Raw genomic sequence first — 22,412 nt, 5'->3', positions numbered from 1 at the left:
TCCTCGCTCGCCCGCTCTCCACAAACTCCCTCGCACACATCTCGACGCCGTATGGACGTCTTCACTTGATTCGTGCCAAGCTTAGATGTCTACGTCTTCATCCATAAGATGTCACCCTTCGTTGTCAACTGCTAGGATCAGGGATGTCATTTCTCCACTCGACGCTATCGAGCGGCTCCCCCCAAACCGGACGTCCCTGTCACACAAAAGCGTCTCCCGTCGTACAAGAGGAGCGGATTGACACCGAACCAACTTCTCTCCATGGGTCACCCTGCACACTCTGGCAAACAATACGTCCCCTGTGTTGTAACCGAAGGGCGTGCAAAAGGGGTCGAAAGGAAGATGATGATCGAGACGATCAGTAGCAAGGGTGATGGCGAGGATGCTGATGATGCCGATGTGGAAGGAGGCGTGTGAATGATGCACGGGTCCGTCAGAATGCGGTGTTCACGGTCATTGCCAGGGCAAGGGATCACCCCCCCCCACTCCCTCGCAGCCAATCAGAACGGGGCCAGAGAGGTCACGTGCGGAGCGTGGCAGTGCAGCGGCTTTGTCGATGAACAGGAGCCCGTGTCGGGAGCGAGACACCGGACCAAGGGAGGGAAGGAGGGGACCCCCTTCTGTTTGCGATTGGTGGCCCAGGGCCATCTTGCCCGCTGCCTGTTCCAACTATTTACGGGCTGCGAATACGACTCTGGAATAAGTGCCGAGTTTGGCACTCGTTGTGACACGAAATCCGCTTTCGGCCAGGCCAAATTCGATTGGCACTCGCAGTGAGTGGGAGTCCCTCCCTCCCTCCCCAACCCCCACCTCTACAACGATGATGCAATGTTCAATGTGTCACGCGCTGCCACACAGTTCACTCGTTCTCGTGCAGAGTGAGAGGAACCACAGGAAAGGCAGATTCAGGCGGTGAGCCGGATCAAAATTACCCCCCCCCCGGCACCTCCGTGTTCTGCGGTCCTCTGTATATTAAGGTGTTACCAGACAATAAGAGTTCATATGCTGGCGGAAACCGGAGCACCCAGAGGGAACGAAACCCACGCGTGCAAGTAGGGGGCAACACTCGATCCCAGTGGCCGATAAGACGTCATCAGCGAGAGGGGGGGTGGCACACATTTGAAACCATTGTTGGGGTTTTGACAGCAGCACAATGATGATTGGGGGGGGGTGTTGTTTTCACACGTTGTGTATTGTCGGGGGCCCCACGCCAGGGAGCTGCACTAAAGTCCATCAGGAGCCGCCAGTGGCCTGCGGGGTTGGCAATGAAGAACACCGATGATCTATCAGCATCCAGCCAACACGTGGAGTCCACATTAATGCGGTACCGCCGTCTGCTGGCGAGACGCGGCATGGCGCCACCACGACGCCCACCAACCCCCGCTGCTGCGCCACGTGCAGCCACGTGCAGCCACGTGCAGCCACGTGCAGCCACGTGCAGCCACGTGCAGCCACGTGCAGCCACGTGCAGCCACGTGCAGCCACGTGCAGCCACGTGCAGCCACGTGCAGCCACGTGCAGCGGAGCCACCAGCCCCGTGCGCCTCTGTAGATGCACGCTTTTAGATTAGTCGTCAAAGGTGAGATGTTAAAGACCTCGCCTGGTATGCAGGAGGTCAAGGCTTCGAGCCGGACCCTGCTGTATATTTGGAGTTGGCATGTTTCTCTCTCTCCCCGTAGTCACGTGGATGTCTCCGGGACACTCCGGTTTTCCCCTCCACATTTAGAATGAACGTCACGCGTTCAGAGTATTTGCCTGCTTTACATTTCCACGCGATATGCCACTTTGTTGAGCTATCATTTGTGGTCCAGGTTGCTTTATGTCTATTTTACGCTGTCAAAAAAAAATAGTTTTACATCTTGACATCAGATAGGAGTGGCCCAGCGTAGCACAACATTCAATTCGGCCTCTGAATAAGACACCAATGTCGGCCTTGTTCACAGAGGCGGATCTGCTTGTGGAAATGCCTCTCCGCTCTGCGCCACCGCGTGGCTTTCCATCGTCCGTACCGAGCCCCGCGTTTCATTCTCACCAGTTTATTGTAACGTAAGAGGACATCTCAAGAGCCGTGTGTTCCGCGTTGGTGGAATCGACCCGTGTGTGAGAAAGTTTAACGAGAACCACTTGAGCGGGGGACGCTGCTAGAAGGCGTTCCATCAGTTCACACGTTTTTGCAATGCGACGCGTCAACCCGTGTAGTGTGCGGTGCTCACAAGCCACCAATTTAATTTCGCATTGGATTTCATTTACGATTTTCGCTTAGCAAAATAATTACTCTCAAAGCATAAGAGGAAAACACCGTTACGTTTGTGCAATACAACCGACAATCGTTCACCCTTGGTCACAAGCGGAATCTCGTAAACTGCACCTAGACACGAAAGCGGCGGTGACGAGCGAAGGTATCGTTTTGAATATCAGCGGAGTTCACTCGGCGCGTGGTGATGCGTACTGGGGGCAGCGCGAGGCCCGTCCACTCGGCCGCGACGCTACAGCCACGGCACCCAGGCAAGAAGGCCCACTGTGCGATAGAGCTCCTTTTTTAGCGACGTGCCGATAATGACCTATCATCAGCACGTGGACATTTATAGCAGCCAAATACTCTAAAGCGCACGTTGATTCTACACGTGGAGGCGAAAAACCGGAGGACCCGGAGAAAAATCCACGAGCTCCTGCATACCAGGCAAGGTCGTCAAAATCTCGCTACCGTCACTCGACAACCACCGGACATTCTCCCACGCTCCGCGTGTCCGGCGCCAGCCGCGTGTCTTCCGCACGGCCGCGAGACGCCGCCCCTCTTGCCGCCCCTCTTGCCGCCCGAGATCCCCAGTTTACGCGTCGTAACACATCCCCGTCGGACGATTGCGAAACCGCTATTTTTCCGGGCTTCCGACTGCTCCGCTAAAATTTGGGATTGGTTCAGAATTCCCGCCAGACTTGTGACGAGAACCCGGCGCCGCGCGACTTGTACCCCGAGCTCCGCGGAAGGAGACCTACTGCAAGATCGGCGTGCTCATGTTTGCAAGTTAGTCATCAATGTAGTGCTGCTCAAGGACCCCGTCCACCACCCCTCCTCCACCTCTCCGTTCCAGTGCCGACCTCCTCACGTAGCCGTGGTTTATCATCCCGCACCTCCAATAAGCATGGTTGGCTATGTGCAGTGCGAAAGAAGTTCAACCTATGGTACGTACGTCAACTCCGAGGGAGGGGAGGCCTCTCTTTTTCCACTGCGCCTACGAAGCTCTAGAATTCCGTGCCTCGCGACACTTGGCCATGTTCAAGGCCGGTGCGGACACTTGCTCGATTTTTTCCCCCGTGCGTTCAAAACAATCCTCACTCCTCGCACTGCCGGCTGCCGCCGTCAAGGTTTGTTTTCCGGCTACGCTCGTCGAGTTTTCCCCGACGACTGCATTTTAGTTTCAGCGACGTTTTATTTGTCTCGCCGACGCCGCGCGGAAAGGTTGCGATGGCGCAGCGGCGCGCTCGCGAGCGTCCGCAGACGGCACGTCGCTGCGACGAGTCGTGCTCGGCTCTCCGCACCGGGGAGCGAGTTGCGCGCCACTCGCAGAGCGGTCACGGAGAGACGCTGTGAGCACGAAGCAGTCCTCCCGCAGTAGCCACATCGCTCGCACACACGCACACACACGCACGCACCCACACACGCACGCACGCACACGCACGCACCCACGCACACACACGTACGCACGCACGCACAAAAGTTGCCCAAGTTGCCCGTGCTCCTCACAAAACAGTAGGCTTCTTTGTTCTCGTGAGTGACCCAAGTTGCTTCTCCTTGGCCTTCACTTCCGGGAGAATTAAACGAATCATCTGCTACAGCTGCGATAGTGGCTGCGTTGGCTGCGGTGTACAACCACAAGTGAAAAACTAAACACATTCGTCAACAACATCGTATGGCCTCAAAGTGAAAATAAAGATATATAAATTCAGCAACGTTTCAGGTAAGGGTCCTCCTTCATGGCACACCTTTATAGCACGTCATCTCTTGGAACAGGCCCTGGCCTCTGCCCAAGATTTTCTTTTCTCCGCAGCTGCAGCATCAGGCTTCGAGGTACTCCACGATTTCTCCCTCGTAGCTCATGAGGCCCAGCCAGGCGAACAGCCGGAGCATCCGTGCGGCGGCCTTCATCCGCCACGTCTGTGACCTGCGCACAACGCACACGGCGACGGTCGCAATTCCGCTGCAGAAAAAAAAACTGCAGCCACGTGCTCAGGGGAAACGTCGCTGCACATTGGCGTCGACAGGGGGTGTCGCAGGGGGTGTCGCTGCATTTGAAAGCGGGAGGAAACTTGGCATCGAGCTCAATTTGCTGGCACCACTGAGAAAACAAGGGCTCAAATCTTCTTGGTTCTTTCAGTAAAGTCACGTAGAAGGGAAATAATAAAACATAATAAAATACAATTCTCACGACGTTTCGGCCATAACGCAAGCAGCCGTCCTCAGGTGACTTTACCGAAAGAACCAAGAAGATGAATCCCTGCAGTCACGAAAGTTTTAAATCGAAATTTAAGAGCTCCAATATTTGTTGTGTCCACCGCCAGTGTTGGGAGAATCGCATCAGTCTTAAAACGCAAGCCTGCCACAATGGTACACACTGCCACGAACTGCCTTCTGGGGGCGTGTCTCTCTCTGGGGGCGTGTCTCTCTCTGGGGGCGTGTCTCTCACTGGGGGCGTGTCTCTCACTGGGGGCGTGTCTCTCACTGGGGGCGTGTCTCTCTCTGGGGGCGTGTCTCTCTCTGGGGGCGTGTCTCTCACTGGGGGCGTGTCTCTCACTGGGGGCGTGTCTCTCTCTGGGGGCGTGTCTCTCACTGGGGGCGTGTCTCTCACTGGGGGCGTGTCTCTCTCTGGGGGCGTGTCTCTCTCTGGGGGCGTCTCTCTCTGGGGGCGTGTCTCTCTCTGGGGGCGTGTCTCTCTCTGGGGGCGTGTCTCTCTTTGGGGGCGTGTCTCTCTCTGGGGGCGTGTCTCTCACTGGGGGCGTGTCTCTCACTGGGGGCGTGTCTCTCTCTGGGGGCGTGTCTCTCTCTGGGGGCGTGTCTCTCTCTGGGGGCGTGTCTCTCACTGGGGGCGTGTCTCTCTGGGGGCGTGTCTCTCACTGGGGGCGTCTCTCACTGGGGGCGTGTCTCTCACTGGGGGCGTGTCTCTCTCTGGGGGCGTGTCTCTCTCTGGGGGCGTGTCTCTCACTGGGGGCGTGTCTCTCTTTGGGGGCGTGTCTCTCACTGGGGGCGTGTCTCTCTCTGGGGGCGTGTCTCTCACTGGGGGCGTGTCTCTCACTGGGGGCGTGTCTCTCACTGGGGGCGTGTCTCTCTCTGGGGGTGTGTCTCTCACTGAGGGCGTGTCTCTCACTGGGGGCGTGTCTCTCACTGGGGCCGTGTCTCTCTCTGGGGGCGTGTCTCTCACTGGGGGCGTGTCTCTCACTGGGGGCGTGTCTCTCATTGGGGGCGTGTCTCTCTCTGGGGGCGTGTTTCTCACTGAGGGAGTGTCTCTTTCTGGGGGCGTGTCTCTCTCTGGGGGCGTCTCTCACTGGGGGCGTGTCTCTCTCTGGGGACGTCTCTCACTGGGGGCGTGTCTCTCACTGGGGGCGTGTCTCTCTCTGGGGGCGTGTCTCTCACTGGGGGCGTGTCTCTCTCTGGGGGCGTGTCTCTCACTGGGGGCGTGTCTCTCTCTGGGGGCGTGTCTCTCACTGGGGGCGTGTCTCTCACTGGGGGCGTGTCTCTCACTGGGAGCGTGTCTCTCTCTGGGGGCGTGTTTCTCACTGAGGGAGTGTCTCTCTCTGGGGGCGTGTCTCTCTCTGGGGGCGTGTCTCTCACTGGGGGCGTGTCTCTCTCTGGGGGCGTCTCTCACTGGGGGCGTGTCTCTCACTGGGGGCGTGTCTCTCTCTGGGGGCGTGTCTCTCACTGGGGGCGTGTCTCTCACTGGGGGCGTCTCTCACTGGGGGCGTGTCTCTCTCTGGGGGCGTGTCTCTCTCTGGGGGCGTGTCTCTCACTGGGGGCGTGTCTCTCACTGGGGGCGTCTCTCACTGGGGGCGTGTCTCTCTCTGGGGGCGTGTCTCTCTCTGGGGGGCGTGTCTCATAGTACAAACCCTCACGAAGGTCTGCACGGAATTACATTGCTTCCCCACAACCCAGTGGGGGCTGAGTATGCGCTGCAAAAGAGTGCAACGTCTAACGTTGACCGAGCCCTTACCTGAGGGCGAATTCAAACTTGATCTTCTCCCAGAGGCTCAGGGCGCAGGCCACCATCGGCACCCTTCTGTGGCCCCCCTTGTGCCGGTTCTGTAGCGCCACCTCTCCGCGCACCGCACTGCGACACAAACGCACGCACGTGCTTTCAGCGTCGAAATCAGAATCTCTCATTTAGACTGGAGGAATCCGATGGGCTACATAGCTCTTTTTCACAGATGTCCGGTAAAAGTGGCAGTCACCATTCTCAGTTTTTCATTTGCCTCAACTTGCTAGGCCACGCCGGTATTGAAGCCCACTGCGGATATGCCATGCGAGTAGTGTGCACGATGGGACGAGTAATGATTGACTGCTGTAGGGTACGGTGGCACCTTGCGTGGCAAAAGAGAGAGAGCTAATAGATCGTTGGAAAATCTGAGCTCGGAAAATGTTGCATCAAGGAACACATTTCATGCCAATAAAAAAACACGTGCTTCCTGTCATCCATATCTTCCATCCTCCTCCTCTCTCCCTCCCCCTCTCCGATACCGTGTCTCTTAACTTGACGCCTCTATCGTGCTGCTGCTGCTGAGTCCGTTTCCCTCGCTCCATGCATCTCCCTGCTACGGCATCTCCCGTCTGGCTCACTCTGTACTCCTCCCGCGGGGAGACAGCGGGAGACGACGGGAGACGACGCGCGGGCCGAGCGACGGGGCCGACGAGCGAAGCGGAGAACGGCGACGGGAGACGCGGCGTCCACTGTATGTGTGCGTGTGCGCCCAATTTCATTCGCACCGTACGTAGCCAAACCGCGCTCATCACGGGGGATCCACGGTCGCCCGCGGCCTCACCTGCGAGCCATGAGGGTGTAGCGGTCGACGGGAGAGCCGAGCGTGATGTTGATGGAGCGGATCGTGTTAATGTTTCGGAACACGAGCAGCATCGGCCGCGGCAACTGCTTCAGCACCTGCGCAGAGCCAACACGTCCCGAGCGACGCTCGTTCAACCGCGCCATTGGTGCTCATGTCGTGATTATAGTCCAGAGGTCGCAAACGGGTTTTGATTCCTTACCCGGAGCCGGCCGCACCAGGGTCGCAATCGGGTACCCGTACCCGTACCCTACCCGATACCCCGCTACCCGTACCCGGCCGGGTATCGGGTAGGCTACGGGTATCGGGTACCCGATTGCGACCTCTGTTATAGCCCTGCAAGAGCCAGCGGTGCAATCTCCTCGTGTCTATGGCAAGCGATGGGTCTATCCATTGGTCAACCACTTGTTTAACTTCCACACAAAGTGGTGCTTTATTTTGTCGACCCCGGAAGGGATGGTGGGCCGAGTCAACCCCCAACCAGGATTTGAACCCCGCGACCTTCCGACTGCGAGCCGCTCACCCTCCCGCAGAGCCACCTGGCGAGTGTCTCCACCGTCCCAGGTATAATACTCACGTAACAAGCATTTCGGGTGCTAAAGTGCCGGATAAGAGAGTTTTTGCTGTGCATGCATGTGAACTTCTTTCGTACTGCAACCCTGAGCAGCAGTAAAGACTCCATGGCACTGTTCCCGATGCCAGGACTTCCAGCACTCCGATACTCGAGGCACCTTCAGTTTTTCTTCCGAAACAAACATTCCATTCAGTTCAAAAAGTTAATAAATGCCATTCTTGCGCATCATGTTGATGGCAGCAGCAATACGTTCATGAGCTCGATGCCAATGTCGAGGTCTGCTGCTGCTGCTTCTGGCCACGCTGAGAGGGCCTTAGCAGAGAGAGTTTGTGTCGTGTCGCTGTTCCTCCTCCTCCGTTGAAGGCGCACAGACCGCAGTGGTGTACGATGTAGCTCACAGTTCGGTTTACGTGACTAGAGTCACACTTCTGTGCATGGCTTGTTTTTTATGTATTTCTATGTGTCTGTGTGTATCTCTATGGGTCTTGATTGGTTCATTACACAGTCCATAGTTTGAGTTGCATGTCAACAATATCACACTAATTTTTCTCAGGTTTTTAATTATATATGTTTACCTTTCTCTCCCGGTCTCCTGTGTATCTCTAAGTAACTGTACGAGGCTGGGATTACTCCGTGGTCCATAGTTTGGGTTACATGGCCACAACTGCACTACCGTGGCCCGTGTCTCTAATGTTCTGTCCGTGCAAGGAGATGTAGTGCGCATCGGCCTGCTGTTGTACGTAGATTTTGTTTACTGCTGCATGCACTAATCTGGAACTTCTTTCACACCGTTCGTAGGCAACTGTGCTAACTGATGTTCTGATGCTGGTGATGGTTCCACCACCGTCGTCTTCAGAGAGGAGGAACGTCAAAGCCAGGAGGGCGTGCGACGATGTTTTAGGGTCTCGAATGCTGGGAGGACCGGCAACTAAACGGAGGCCGCTGCTCACCTCCATGATGCGGTCGAAGCGCTCCCTCGCCATCTCCTGCATGTAGCGCTGCTCCGGTGCCGTCAGGGCGTGCGCCAGCCGGAAACTCCGCGAGCTCATGTCGATCGGTCGCTGCATCAGGATCTCACAGAACAGGAAGTGGTCTGTACCGCACGCACACACACACGCGCACACGTGCACACACGCGCACACACACGCACACACGCATGTGTAATGCATAAATTATTTCTCGTTGAGGAAATCTGGTCTAAAGTAATTCTCGATATGCTAAACCAGTGTTCTTTTTCACTTTTGCCGTTAATACAATCAGTGTGAGGGCCGCCACACATTTGCAGCGATTGTTGGGTTTGACAGCACAATGACAATGGGGTGTTTTCACGGTTTGTGTATTGTTGGTGGGCCGCACGTCAGGGGCCACACTAAAGGGCCACCACGGGACGCCAGTGGCCCGCGGGCCTTGCAGTGAAGAACACTGATCTAAACTAAACTTGTTTTACCAGGTGATGTCTACGGAACTGTTTAGTTCTAATTCAGAGGCGACGTGGCCACACTCCCCACTGACCAGGAGTGAACGCAGCGGGTCACCGCTCATCTCGCGGTGGGGAGGGGCACGGCGTGGTGGGGGGGTGAACCGGAGTGCCCGGAGAAAAACCCCACGTGACCGCGGGGAGAACATGCAAACCCCAAAATATACGGGCCTGCTAGGAGGCGGGGATGGAACTGCAGCCTCCCCACGTGGGTGGCGACTGCGAGGTCTCAACCCGGCTACCGTGGCGTGCGCGGCACGCCCTTGTGACGCTGGGAAGATTCATAACTGGGGCGATAAATCAAGCGCTCCCGCCGTAGATCAGCGTGGCGCTCAGGGCCGCGCCGTGTGCCCGAGCGTGGCCTTGCGGCGGTGCCTCGTACCTCCCACGCCGAGGTCTGCCGAGAAGCGCCTCATGTCGGTGTCCCTCCGCAGCACGATCGCTCGCCACAGCTGGCACAGTGCCAGCCGGTCCCTGAGCTCAACACAAACACGCACACGGGAGGGGCGACACTTTTGTTTGTTTGTTTAATCTATCGCGAAGCCACGTATACACGTCAGTTTAAGTAAAATAGCAATTAAGCCAAACAATGTTTCCTTAACCAGGTAAGACCCACTGAGATGTGTAGCTCTTTTTCAGAAGTGGCCTGGCCACAAATGACAGCTCAACGTAGTGACTTATCATCTGGAAATGTATAGCAGCCAAATACTCTGAAACGCATGTTGATTATAAATGTGGAGGGAAAAACCGGAGGACCCGGAAAAAATTCTAAGCGACCACAGGGAGAGAGACACGCAAACTCCAAATATATCGGCGTCGGGGTCAGATTCTAACCCACGACCTCTTGCATACCAGGCATGTGAGTTAACATCTCGCCATTCCGGTACCCTAATATATTACAGGCAGTACCCGAGACACAAACGCCCGACTTGCAAACATCCGCACATACGAAGGAAGCAATAAAAGACGTTATTCTTTTTTAACCATCCGACTTCCGAACCGCGGAACTATTCTATTCGGCGGAGCGATCCTCCGCGAGATCTACCGAGTCCCAGAATCCCGTGTGATGCATGACGACAGTGGTGGCTTCCTTTTATTGTTGAACCATAACACATTTTTAAACAATATGTAATTAAATATTGAGTTCCGAGATGACATCAAATCAGGACCTGCTTGAAAAAGAGTCCTATGACTCAGCATGGCTCTCTTGGATGAATATGTAGATTTCATTTAATTAGCGTCTCAGGTATGACACCATCTTCACAGTCCCTTCCCCTCCTTGGTCTCTCCACCCACATGCCTTCTCCCCTCTCATCTCGCTCTACCCCCCCTGCACATGAGCTCTGCTCCAGAGTCCGAGGCTTCTCTCAAAACTCCTGTGGTCTGCAGGGAGAAGGGATCCGGAATGTAGTTCTCACTATCCGTGGATCGCACAACAGTGGGCGGGATACCCCCCCCCCCTTCATCGCAGCGGCCTTGGTGACGAAGGGGCCGTGGTAACGGGGAGCCGTGGTGACGGGAGTCGTGGTGACGGGAGCCGTGGTGACGGGGGGCCGTGGTGACGGGGTCCGTGGTGACGGGAGTCGTGGTAACGGGAGCCGTGGTGACGGGGGCCGTGGTGACGGGGTCCATGGTGACGGGGGTCCGTGGTGACAAGGGCTGTGATGATGGGGCCGTGGTGATGGGGAGTCATGGTGACGGGAGTCGTGGTAACGGGGGGCCGTGGTGATGGGGAGTCGTGGTGATGGGGGCCCTGGTGACAAGGGCCCTGGTGACGGGGGCCGTGGTGACAAGGGCTGTGATGATGGGGCCGTGGTGATGGGGGCCCTGGTCACGGGGGCCGTGGTGATGAGGGCCGTGGTGACAAGGGCTGTGATGATGGGGCCGTGGTGACGGGGAGTCGTGGTGACAAGGGCCGCAGTGATGGGGGCAACAATTTTGGCTCCCGTCTCTGTGGTTTTCCCGCATCTTACAAAACTGTAGACGTTACAAAGTCTAAAGAGTGTTGTGATGCAATATGAATAAATGACGCTGTATAAAAAAAATATTTTTCATTTATCTGATGTTATTCAGACACCACCAAAGTGCTTTTTTTACCGCTCACTGAGATGCTCGTAGAGGCCGTGATCAAGAAGAACCAGGCCTGCCTTGCCGTTCTTCTCTTTTCTCACCAGCACTGCGGGCAACACGGCCACAACCACCGCAGTCAGCGAGGCAACGCACGCCACGCCAGCCAACACCGTCACCGCACTGCGGGCAACCACCACCACCGCACTCAAGGCGGTAAACATGGGTAGTCAACACTGCTTTGCCGAAGCAGTGGTTCTCAACCTTGGATGTGCGGACGGGGCTCTGATGGCTTTGTGATTTTCAAAGTATTCTGACGGACGGGGCCAGCAAATCCACTTTGGCCCAGCTGAGCGACAGATGGAGTTGTGGGGCCCACGACAAGCGCGATATATGCCTTGCGCATTTTTTGTTTGTGTCGGCACAGTCCCGTTTACACAACGGCATCGAGGTAGGACGTTAAGGTGTTGACGGCACACTCTTTGCGTGAATGCAATTCCAAAATGACCACCGACATTGCGTGTGTGACATTAAATTTTTCTCCGTGTCTCTCCGCGCACCTGGCCGCCCCCGTTACAAATCGTGGATCGACCGGCCGAAGAATCGCGCCAGGATTCACGTGCCGTCCATCAGGAAAAACAAGGGAGCCAGTTTTCCATTACAAGAGGGCACACGGCGATTCGACTGGCTTGCGCAAGTCCCCCGAGACCCTTAAGTTGACTTGGTTGTCGTGAATTAACCCCAAACTGTGGTGGGCGCCGCGCCCCTGCGCTGCCATTCTCACCGTTGCCCGGGTGTGGGTCGGCATGGATGAAGCCAGTGGAAAAGATCTGTTCTGCGAACACTGCGATCAGCTTTCCTGCCACCTGGGGAAAAAGCGAGCCACACGACGGGACGAACATTCACACCGACACCAATGAGAGACTTCGTGGAACGCAGGGAGACATCCGTGAGCGTATATTTGGGTTAATCGCGTTGATTTGCACATTTTCCTCGTTTTGCAATGTATGGTATGTATGCACGCATGATGAGGACCTTTTTCACACCGTACGTAGCCAACCATACTAATGTCAATGTTTCTCAAATGCCTCTACTTGCCTAGTCTCGTCAACATCCTTCTCGCACATTTATTTCATTGAAGTGAAATTCAACTTCTTACTTAGGCTTATTCACGTGTTGGCTACGTAAATCGAGATTTAGAACTAATTTCTGTAAAAGTGCTTTTTGTGTGCGGTTTGCTGTCCTTTCACCAGCACCTCCGATAAGCACGGATGGCTACGCACGGTGGAAAAGAAGTTCAACATACATCCATACATAGCTACTTTAATTGTCATGATGAACCCCAGGTTATCCTCCCGAAGGACTCAACGTTGTAGCACTTGTCTCCATGGGTTTATCTGATCTCCTGATTAAATATTAACATCTGCAATGTTTATTTTTAAGCAACATCGACAAATGCCCGGGTAGACATGCTCCATATTTGGGATGCAATACTTATCAAGATCAACATTCAAAGATAAAACTAAACTAGGGAAAAATCCAGACACCACAGGGGAAAGAGACATGCAAACTCCTAATATACAGCAGCAGGCATCAGGGTCGGGATCGAACCCACGACCTCCTGTAAACCAGGCAAGGAAGTTAACATCTCCTAGCCACCGCAAGATGTAAACTCTCTCACAAACCGGTCCTCGACGATGCTTCGGTCCTACACCTTGACCCAAACGGAATGGTGAAAACACGACGTGACACGTGCGCCACCACCTGCGGATAACGGCATGGAGTGGAGTAACAACGCAACCAGCTCAGCGCGACAGATAGGAGGGGGGGGTGGGGACGGGACAGGACGGTGAGACCGCAGTAAACTCTGGCCCTCAAGTCCCCCCGGCAGATCGCCACCACTTACATCTTGTAAGCTGAGGCCTTGCCGCTGGATGGAATCCACGTCATTTACTTTGCAGCCCAAGCAGAAGTCGGCTGTCAGGACACGCTGTTTCACAAAGACAAAGATACACAGTGTAGCCTTAACAGACTGTTGGGGCAAGTGCTGTTAGTAAGTAGCACCTGTGAAGGCTGGCACGGCACACGAGGGGGTGGGTGGTCAGCACCACGCCCGACCGCCTTTGTCTCCCCAGCGGCAATGTTTACACACCGCACCAGGTACTCATTTAAGGCTGAGTCGACCTAGGGAAGGTCCAGGACCGGTTCAGATAATTGTCACAGGTGTTGGCCGTGAGCGTGCATCAAACTCAAGTCGCCGGATTTATAGCGCAGTGTGCTAACCGCTACACTACCAAAGGTACAAAGATACAAAGGTACAAAGATAAAGATCCCCCATATAGTCTTACGGGACTGTTGGGGCAAGTGCTGTTAGCGACCACCTATGAAGGCCGGCACGGCATACGTGGGGGTGGGTGGCTAACACCACGCCCGGCTGCCTGTTTCCGCCGCTGCGATGTTTCCACACCGCACCAGGTAATCATTTCAGGCTCAGTCGACCTTGGGGAGGCCCAAGACCCGTTGAGACAATCATCACGGGTGTTGGCCGCAAGCTGGAATCGAACTCGGCCCGCCAGGTTTGTAGTGCAGCGCGCTAATCGCTACCAAGACAAAGATTCCCGTTTTAGCCTCAACAGACTTGCGGCAAGCACCGATGAAGGCCACTACACGACCGCACGCGCACGCACGCGCGCGCACGCACACACACACCTCCAAGCTGAGCGCGAGAGCGCGCCTTCACCTTGCTGGTGAAGGCCCAGTAGACCTTGGGCACTGTGACGTACTCCAGGTGCGCCAGCTCGCGGGCACAGCGCTCCGAGTTGCGTCCCTCGTTCTCAAAATCCAGCTCCTGAGCGAGCGTGCTCTTGAGGTCCTGAACGGAAACGAACGTGCATCCGTACTCATCGCACGTACGCCCTCGGGCTCCGTGACAACGCAACGAGTATTGTCAGCAATTATTTTATCTCGCAGCCATCGTTCTCATTCAGTGGGCAAACACAAACGAGCGCGCGAGGAAAGTCCGCCGCTAACAGGTCACAAGGTGTAAGTACAAGAAGCTGGCGCAGGATAGGAGGAGACTCAGGATACCCCCCCCCTTCATTGCAGAGACGGGCATTGGAGTGGTCTTCACGGGTCCAGCTACCACGGGGACGACCAAGGCGCAGCAAGAGGCGGGATACTGTCAGGGCAGATGCATGGGTATCTCTGTGTGAGTCTGTGGCTCTGTTTGTGAGTCTGTGGTTCTCTTTGTGAGTCTGTGGATCTCTTTGTGAGTCTGTGGATCTCTTTGTGAGTCTGGTTCTCTTTGCGAGTCTGTGGTTCTCTGTGCGAGTCTGTGGTTCTCTGTGCGAGTCTGTGGTTCTCTGTGTGAGTCTGTGGCTCTCTTTGTGAGTATGTGGCTCTCTATGTGAGTCTGTGATTCTCTGTGTGAGTCTATCTAAGAACAGATGGTAGGAGGAGACTGTCAGGCCAGATGTTGGAGGTCACCGTATGTCTCTGCTGTGCAGTAGCTGTAGGATCTGCCAGAGGGTGGCACGCATTGGCAGTGAGGGGCGGTGGCAACAACGGCTTTGGCCATGCCGAGCGATGCGATACATTGCTGCCCGTTTCCAAGTGTACCCGTTGGGTACGTAAACGTTACCTTGAGTACCCAGCGAAAGCCAAAGGTGGGGTGCATGAGCGCCACGAGGTCGAGAAGTATCTCCAGCGTGCGCACGTCTCCGTCAAAGCGGTCACGCAGGTCTATGTACTGCACCTAGCCCAGACAAGAGAGTCAAACCAGGACTCAACGGGAGCCCACAGCACACAAGACACACACGTATATTCCGGTTCCATCATCAAGAGTATCGTTTGACATCCCTCGTCTCTGCAAATGTAACACTCGCGACGCAATATAAGAAACCATCCGTCACGAGTGCATCCCACAGCTTTTGTACTTTTATCACAGTTGCCTGGCACAGGCCCAAAAATATTAGGCGAGCAGCAATGAACAGCACCATCACAGATGCTATCGGTGAGAGTTAGCGCATTTGTCGAAGTGAACGAGGTTACCAGAGGTCGTCGAAAAAAAAAAGAGGCGATGGGGGGAGGGAATTCCTAAGCGAAGCTGTGCGAGAGAAGAATCGGAGAGAGGGAGCAGTGTTGCGGTTGAACGCAGTGTGGTTGTCAGCGAGCGTCACGCCACGAACCTTGATGGCAACGGGCGTTCCGTCATGCAGCCGTGCTTTGTGCACCTGAGCCAGGCTGGCAGCTGCCACCGGCTCGTAGTCGAACTCGGAGAACAGCTGCAAGGGCGTTGTGCCAAAATCCTCCTGGAACAGCGCGTCCACCTGCATACAGCGTACGCGGCAACAACAACAAAAACTTTGGTTTGGCAACGTCACCGAACGAGGCTGGCATGTCCGACCCCCGCGTCGCATTCGGTACGGCGTCGTTCCTCCGCGCGTGCCAACTCAAGCGGGGTCCTTCTCGGCACGAAGCGTTGCACTTGTTTTGTTGAGCGAGGGCGAGAAGTCAAAAGGAATAGGGGTGGAGATTTTTTGCAAGTGACCCGGATTACCACAATTTAATTGAATAAAACGTAAAAAAACAAGCATATCTAAGAAGCAAATATAAATCGGAGCAAAAACAACCACATTCTAGATGTAAAAAACAGTGAAAAAAATCTAAATTCAACAACAAAAATCCTGAAACAAAAGTTGGCTTGAGTAGCAAAATTAAGCTATAAAAATGTATACCAATTTATTCAGGTGAGCCACACTAGTGAGTGGTCGGACTCTTTTTCAGAAGAGTCCTGTTAAACAGGGTTTTTATTTTCAGATGTTTGCAGCCAATTAGTGATGAGTGTTTATACATGTGGGAGGAAACCAGGGCACTCAGAGAAAACCCATGCACGCAAGAAGGCAACACTATTCCCGTACAGATGGAAACAGATGGTGATTATTCCTCTTACTGTACTGCCTTCTCCTGGCGAGCCAGGGTTATGACACCTCATCGACGCCCACGGGAAGGGAGTTTCACAACAGTCATCCACCAACACTCGCTGCCTCCACAGTGCTGGATTGCAAGCCACGTCCAGCATAGCCACCACTGCCATGGTGGTGAGATGTTTACTCCCTCGCCTGGTATGCAGAAGGTCATGGGTTCGATCCTGGCCCTGATGCCTGCATATTTGGAGTTGGAATGTTCTCCCTGTGGTCGCGTGGATTTTTCTCCGAGTCCTCCAGTTTTTCCCTCCACATTTAGAAACAACGTGCGTTTAAAGTATTTGGCTGCAATAAATTTCCACGCGATAAGTCCCTTCGTTGAGCCAGGTCGCTTCTGAAAAAGAGCTACATCGCTCAGTGAACCTTGATCAGTAATATAAAAAAAAATTGTTTAGCTTATGTTCCCATATAACGTGCAGTGGTGTGTATGTAGGCAATACGCAGGACGTTGATTGCAGTCAGTTGCAAGCTGCGTGCAGCGCAGTGTTCTCTTCCGCTGGTCACCTCCTGGTATCTGCGGTCGAGCGCTTGGTCCTCCAACACACGCAGCGTCTTGGTGAACTCGCGAGGTAGCAGGTGGTTGAAGGCACACAGGCCCTGGCCCAGCTTAATGTAAACACCTCCGTTGAGTATGGCCGCGTTAACGATGCTGTCGGCTGCCCGCTGGTGGCAATCCGACAACACCTGCTTGTATTCTGTACTGCTCTTAACACAAGAGACATGTGTTTTTTCACGTGTTGGTTCTAACTATTCAACGTATACTTTTAAAAACAAGCCCTTCATTGATAAATGTTAAAACTAAACATATCGATACTGTAATTATAAATATGCCCACTGTTTATATCCAGCATCTTGAAATGTGGTCACATGTAGTCACTATGTAAACCACATTATATAAGATTGCAAATCGCAAAATCTCCAACGCCACGTGGCCATGAGCTGCAAGTGTTTATTTTGGCGTACGGCAGGAGTGAGTGTGAAAATCTGAGTTTAAATGTCGAGGTTAGTGCACAATATGAGATCACATCCTACCACCTTGTCACATCATGCACATTGCTTGTCCATAAACTTACCTCCTCTAGTCCTTTGAGACCAATGTTCATGGTCCACCAGTAATCGCCGGATATGCGCATTCCCACATGCACAGACCTAGAAAGAGACACATCAATAACTTTGCACTGTTTCACGAAGTTGCATCAACGAAGTTCCATGAAACAATGGGAATTTAATCCGATACATTTAACAAAAAAATAATTCAGGCAATTGATGTTTTTATTTTTTATTATTACACGCGCTCATGTTTGAGGATGTACCAAGTTAAAAATAGAAGTTTGTTGGCAAGGTCAAAATAATAGACGGTGATTTGTTGCTCAAACGAGCATGGGGGCAGTGCTCTCTCTCCTGTTTACAGCTCTGAGCCAGTGGTGGAAATCTCACATTCCTATAGCAGAGCCAGTGTGGAATCTAGATTGAAAACTCATTTTTTTAGAAATGCTTTTTGTGTTTATGTTGTTGTCCTTTCCCCGCTCCTCCGATTCGCACTGTTGGCTATGTACGGTGGGATGGATATTCAATATACATGTGTAGTGGCGTAACGCGCGCAGGGTTTGCAAACAACAGTTGCATTCATTTACGGAGTTGCAAAAAGTGAGGTCAGGTCGAGCTGGTGCAAGCGTGTGGCCTGGGAGACAGCAAACAGAGAGACGCCAGCAATTAGGGAAAGAGGCAGTGATCAACTGACTGCAATTGCAAACACGGAGTAGGCACCAAGAAGACTAGAGTTAGAGGCGATGAGGGGGGGGGGGGAACGTGCAAGAGATGCCGGAAGGACGCCCGAGGGCCACCTGAGGGCACTTAATGAGGAGGGGGGTAGAAGGGGAACGTGTGAAGCAACGGAGTTGAGTTGGTTGGAGATGAAGAAGTGAAGAAGTCAATGCAAGAGAAGTCCGGGACCTCGCCCTCCACGCCTCGTCCTCCCCAGCGGTGTTGGCTGAACCCTTGCTGGGGCCACGGGCGACGTTGAGGTGTGGGTATAGTAGTAACAGGCTAGCGGGGGAGAGGCTAGCGGAATCCTTAAGTGTGAGTGTGTTAGTCTAGCGGAGAATAGGCTAGCAGCAGATTCAGTGAGAGGTTAGCGGGGTGAGAAGCTAGCGGAGTATACAGTAAGAGGCTAGCGGAGAACAGGCTAGCGGAACCAGAGAGAGAGAGAGCGTCCGTGACAGGCGAGCAGAGTGTGGAGTAGCAGGCAAGCGGAGCAAGAGAGAGTGAGCTCGGAGTAGCAGGCTAGTGGAACCAGAGAGGAAGAGTTCGAGAGAGGAGTACGCTTCAAATCTAGAGGAGTACGTTGTGTGGAACGTGAGGAGCATCCCGTGTGGGATGCTTCGAATAAAGTGACACAGAAGAAAAATAAGAAGTTGTTCGCGTGAATAAACACCACTACACATACATACAAAGTGGTACCAATTTTATTGACTGCGGATGGATGATGGGCCAAGTCAACCCCCAACGAGGGATTGTGAATGCGCCACTTTCCGATGGCGAGCCGCCCACTCTCTACGGCTGAGCAAGGCACCTTTTCTCATGAAAGGCTTCGACAACGTTGGGAAAAAAACTAACGTGTGCGACGTTTAAAAAAATGTCAGATACTTCTTGGCAACCCTCGACCATGATTTTAGATCGCATTCATTGAGCAAGTGACGGCACGTGGCTAACCTGCAGAAGCGCTGGATTCCTTGGACGAGTATTCTTGTCTTGCGTTTGGTCTGTGCGTCTAACAGGGCGTAGCACGTGCCTCCAAGCAAGGGCAGCCCCACCAGCGAGCCCAGCGCGAGCTTCCTCATCAGAGAACGCTCCTTCAAAACGCTTGAGAAGCACACATTCATATGCAACTGTGACATTAGATTGCGTGTATTTTCTTACAAAATTAACACATTTCACCCTCGGGGATGGAACGTCTCTCCATTGCAAGGATGTCCTGGGCGTGTATTGGCACGTGCATAACAATTATGCTAATAGTGCGGATAAAAACATGTTTAATATATTAACTTACATAGTATGTATTTATACGATATTACAAATTTAAGCAAGCAACACCCCACGTAATATGGCAATCCTACAAATTGAAGTTTTACCTCTCAAATCCAGATTTTCGGACTGAACACATACACAGCAGTGACAAGGGGGTTTTCGTTCACGTGCATTAACAACTAGTCTCCCGGTGCACCTCTCGTGAAGTTCGTGAACTGCTCTCAATTACTCAGGATGTTTCAAAAGTCAGAATGTAGTTCGTGTGGATGTCAAACCGTGAATAATCCAAGTCGGCGAGAGCTTTAAGAAGTGTCAATTTCCCCCACCTCTCGCCGTCTGTCAACGAGGACATGAACAACGCGGTTCGTCCCTTTGCTCACCTGCCGGCCCGCTCTGTCAGCAGGTGCCTGTTGACGCGCGTGGCGGTGGTGGTGGTTGCGTGAGTGCCAGAGTAGAGGCGGAGACAGGTGGCACGGTGGCCACGCAACACGCACACCTGGGGACGATATCATGCTCTCATTTAACGCAGTTGCTTATTAACACACACGCAGTCTGAGAGAGTGGAAGATATACAGGCATTTTAACACATAGGCTTTCGCGACCAATATTATTCATAATAAACGTTTTTGGGTTATATCGCGTTATTTATACTCAAAAATTGTAAATGTTGTGGTTTCACGCTTCATCACACCGGTGGGCTAAAGTAGTGAACTATTTGTCTTTTTGTCAACGTGACACTTTTTTGCTGATTGGCCGTGTCGGGTGGTGGAGGGTTATGACACATTTATAAATAACGCGATCTAACCCAAAAACGTTGATTATGGATATACAGGGATGCACACAAAGGCACGTGTCTTAAAACGCCAGAGCCAAGGAACGCCGTCAAATCACACCCTGCCTTCTGGCCTGAAATCAATGCGGTGGCAGCACATCCGATGAGAACGATCGGCTACGTACGGTGCGAAAGAAGGTCGACATACAGTACATACATACGGCAGTGAACAAAATCACCTTCAACACAATCGTCCGATTCCAAGCTGTGACATCGCCACCCACGTGGATTACCTACTCAGGGGTCTCCGTGCAGCGTGGCCATTGACGGCTCTACCCGAGGTGGTGGTGTAAGAGCGCAGTGGGCGGCCAAGCGGAGATGGCAAGCGGCGGTGCCTCGCTGCTTGCCTCAACGCCGTCTCATTGGGGAGTGACTGTACCAGCGATGTTCTCGGCGTCTCAACACGAACACGTGTCGGGGACTGTCAGGAGGACTGACGAGCCCGTCGCTGTGTCGTCGACTGCAGCAGCAGCAGCGGCGGGGATATGGCGGAAGGAAGAGCGCGTTGGCCAGGATGACGTCAAGATCATCGGTGTCCTTTCCAACTCGGACATTTAAAACCACAGGGCAGGGAAACAACCCCCTGACTTTTCCCCTAGAACAGTGGCTGTGCCTTGCCTCGCTGTCTCGGGACCACGGTGACACGGTATCGACAAGACACTATGAGCAGCATTGATGCTATCAGACGGTGACAGCGGCTTACCCGCACCCCCGCGGGTAGCATCGTTGCGCCGCGCCGCCTCGTCCCGTCGTGTCACGGCTCCTCGCAGGGTGGTCCAGGCTTCTCCCCTCTCACAACAGCAGCAGCAACAGCAACAACAACAGCAGCAACAGCAGCAGCAGCAACAATGGCTGCACGAACACAACGTGAACTCAAGGCCACCTCGCGCACTGTACGACCCAGCGTGTCTCTTGTGGCGCATACCAACTCACTCATTCCGGGGAGGGGGGTTGGGGGAGGTATGGACTGCATACCCGCGCGCATTGCAATGACCCTGCAAACCCCCCCCCCCCCTCCAGCCCCCGTCGCGCAGTGGTATGGCCCAAACGTCACGGCCACGCGCCGGCTTTAAAAGCCGTGAGCGAGGCTCGCATAGATTTCGGTCAATTCAATCGCGGCGCTCGTGGTCGATCTACCGCTGGATGGAATTCGCCGCAATATTCCCACGTCCGTGCAGCCTAATATGCCGCCCAAAGTCTGGGAGCAACCAACCAATACGCGTGCTTGCGTGAGCCCGACAGTGGCATGTTGATTTTCGAGCGTTGCTTCAACGCGAACTTTGTGGAATTGTAAGAGATTTCCTTCCAGACGTCCACGTTTGTACCGCACGCTGTTGAAGATTCCGGCTGTCGCAGAGCCGGAGGCAGGCGTCGCGCCCTTCGGCCTCGCCGCTTCGTGGTTGGTGAAGAGACACCGTGCAGGCTCGCATGGACAGCACAGGCATTATTGTCTTCTAGAAATCACCCCGTTATTGCCTTTACCAGACTGTTGATGGGGGGGGGGGGGGTGTTAGCGAGCACCTATGAAGGCCTCCTTGCACGGCACGCGCATGTATCTGTAACATGGACATTGACACAGACGATTTGACTAGAAGGTGGTTTAAATCAGGGGTGTCAAACTTTATTGGACAGCGGACCGGTTTGGATTCAAATGCATCTCCCGCGGGCCACACATTCGGGCCTATGAAAAGCACAATATAAAAAACGGGAGGTACATTCACGTCAACAACCCACGTAATGTCAAAACGCACACGAATGAGTACGATGATTGGTGCTGTACAGCGTCTCGCTCAGTGCTGCGGCTGATGGCTTCCTGAGGGCTCCGTTTGGACCACTGGCATCGACGTTCGTTGACAAGTGGACGAGGCTGTTTGCTACCTTGATTTGCGTTGTTGGATTTCCATTGACCACCGCAAAGAAATGATAAATTCCTCCACTTGTCTTGGACGACTCTGCACTTAATTCTAGATTTGAAGCTTTCGTGACTGCAAGGATTCATATTCTTAGGGTTTTTTCGGTAAAGTCACGTAGGTAAAAAAATACGAATAATAAAATAATATAATAACAAATGAAAAAAACTAAATAAAATCACGACGTTTCGGAGGCAACATAAGTCTCCGTCTTCAGGTGGGACCGTCTGCCAAATTTACTGTATCAAGTGATACAGTCGTTATTAAATTTAGTTATTCTCATTTATTATTATTTTATTATTATTTTACCTACGTAAGAGTATGACTCTGCACTTCTTATCGACCTTCCTTTTCTTTGATAACATAATTTGATAACATAATTAGGATATACAACATATCAAAAACATATATACATCTATTTTCCCGCGCAATCGGATTGTGAATTTAAACCGGACATTAAAACGTGGAACTATGCTGCTGAAGTGATGAGGATGGT

General features: G+C 53.4%; 1 protein-coding gene across 5 annotated transcripts; it reads right to left on the bottom strand.

Moving 5' to 3' along the window:
• Positions 1 to 2,020: 2,020 nt before the first annotated feature.
• ADCK5 (aarF domain containing kinase 5) lies at positions 2,021 to 20,944 on the bottom strand. Of its 5 annotated transcripts, none has more exons than XM_078606818.1 (16): positions 20,710 to 20,943; positions 19,555 to 19,670; positions 18,860 to 19,009; positions 17,221 to 17,296; positions 16,652 to 16,852; positions 15,350 to 15,490; positions 14,803 to 14,916; positions 13,903 to 14,034; positions 13,069 to 13,152; positions 11,947 to 12,028; positions 11,193 to 11,271; positions 9,478 to 9,569; positions 8,569 to 8,711; positions 7,027 to 7,142; positions 6,201 to 6,317; positions 2,021 to 4,160 (listed from the first exon to the last, which is right to left on the bottom strand). In XM_078606818.1, exons 1-16 carry the CDS (start codon positions 20,728 to 20,730, stop codon positions 4,055 to 4,057), a joined length of 1,770 nt encoding a protein of 589 aa, XP_078462944.1. In that variant the 5' UTR covers positions 20,731 to 20,943; the 3' UTR covers positions 2,021 to 4,054. The 5 variants fall into 5 exon arrangements, with proteins under 5 accessions (XP_078462944.1, XP_078462945.1, XP_078462946.1 ...); XM_078606819.1 differs by having other exon boundaries at positions 20,716 to 20,943; XM_078606820.1 differs by lacking the exon at positions 20,710 to 20,943 and adding an exon at positions 20,240 to 20,475.
• Between the last annotated feature and the right edge of the window lie 1,468 nt (positions 20,945 to 22,412).

The sequence above is a fragment of the Lampetra planeri genome, chromosome 26, assembly GCF_965212315.1.
Source record: "Lampetra planeri chromosome 26, kcLamPlan1.2.h2, whole genome shotgun sequence".
NCBI classification, from domain to species: Eukaryota; Metazoa; Chordata; class Hyperoartia; order Petromyzontiformes; family Petromyzontidae; genus Lampetra; species Lampetra planeri.
The sequence above is the reverse complement of the archived record's forward strand: the minus strand, read 5'-3'. Positions and strand labels throughout refer to the sequence as shown.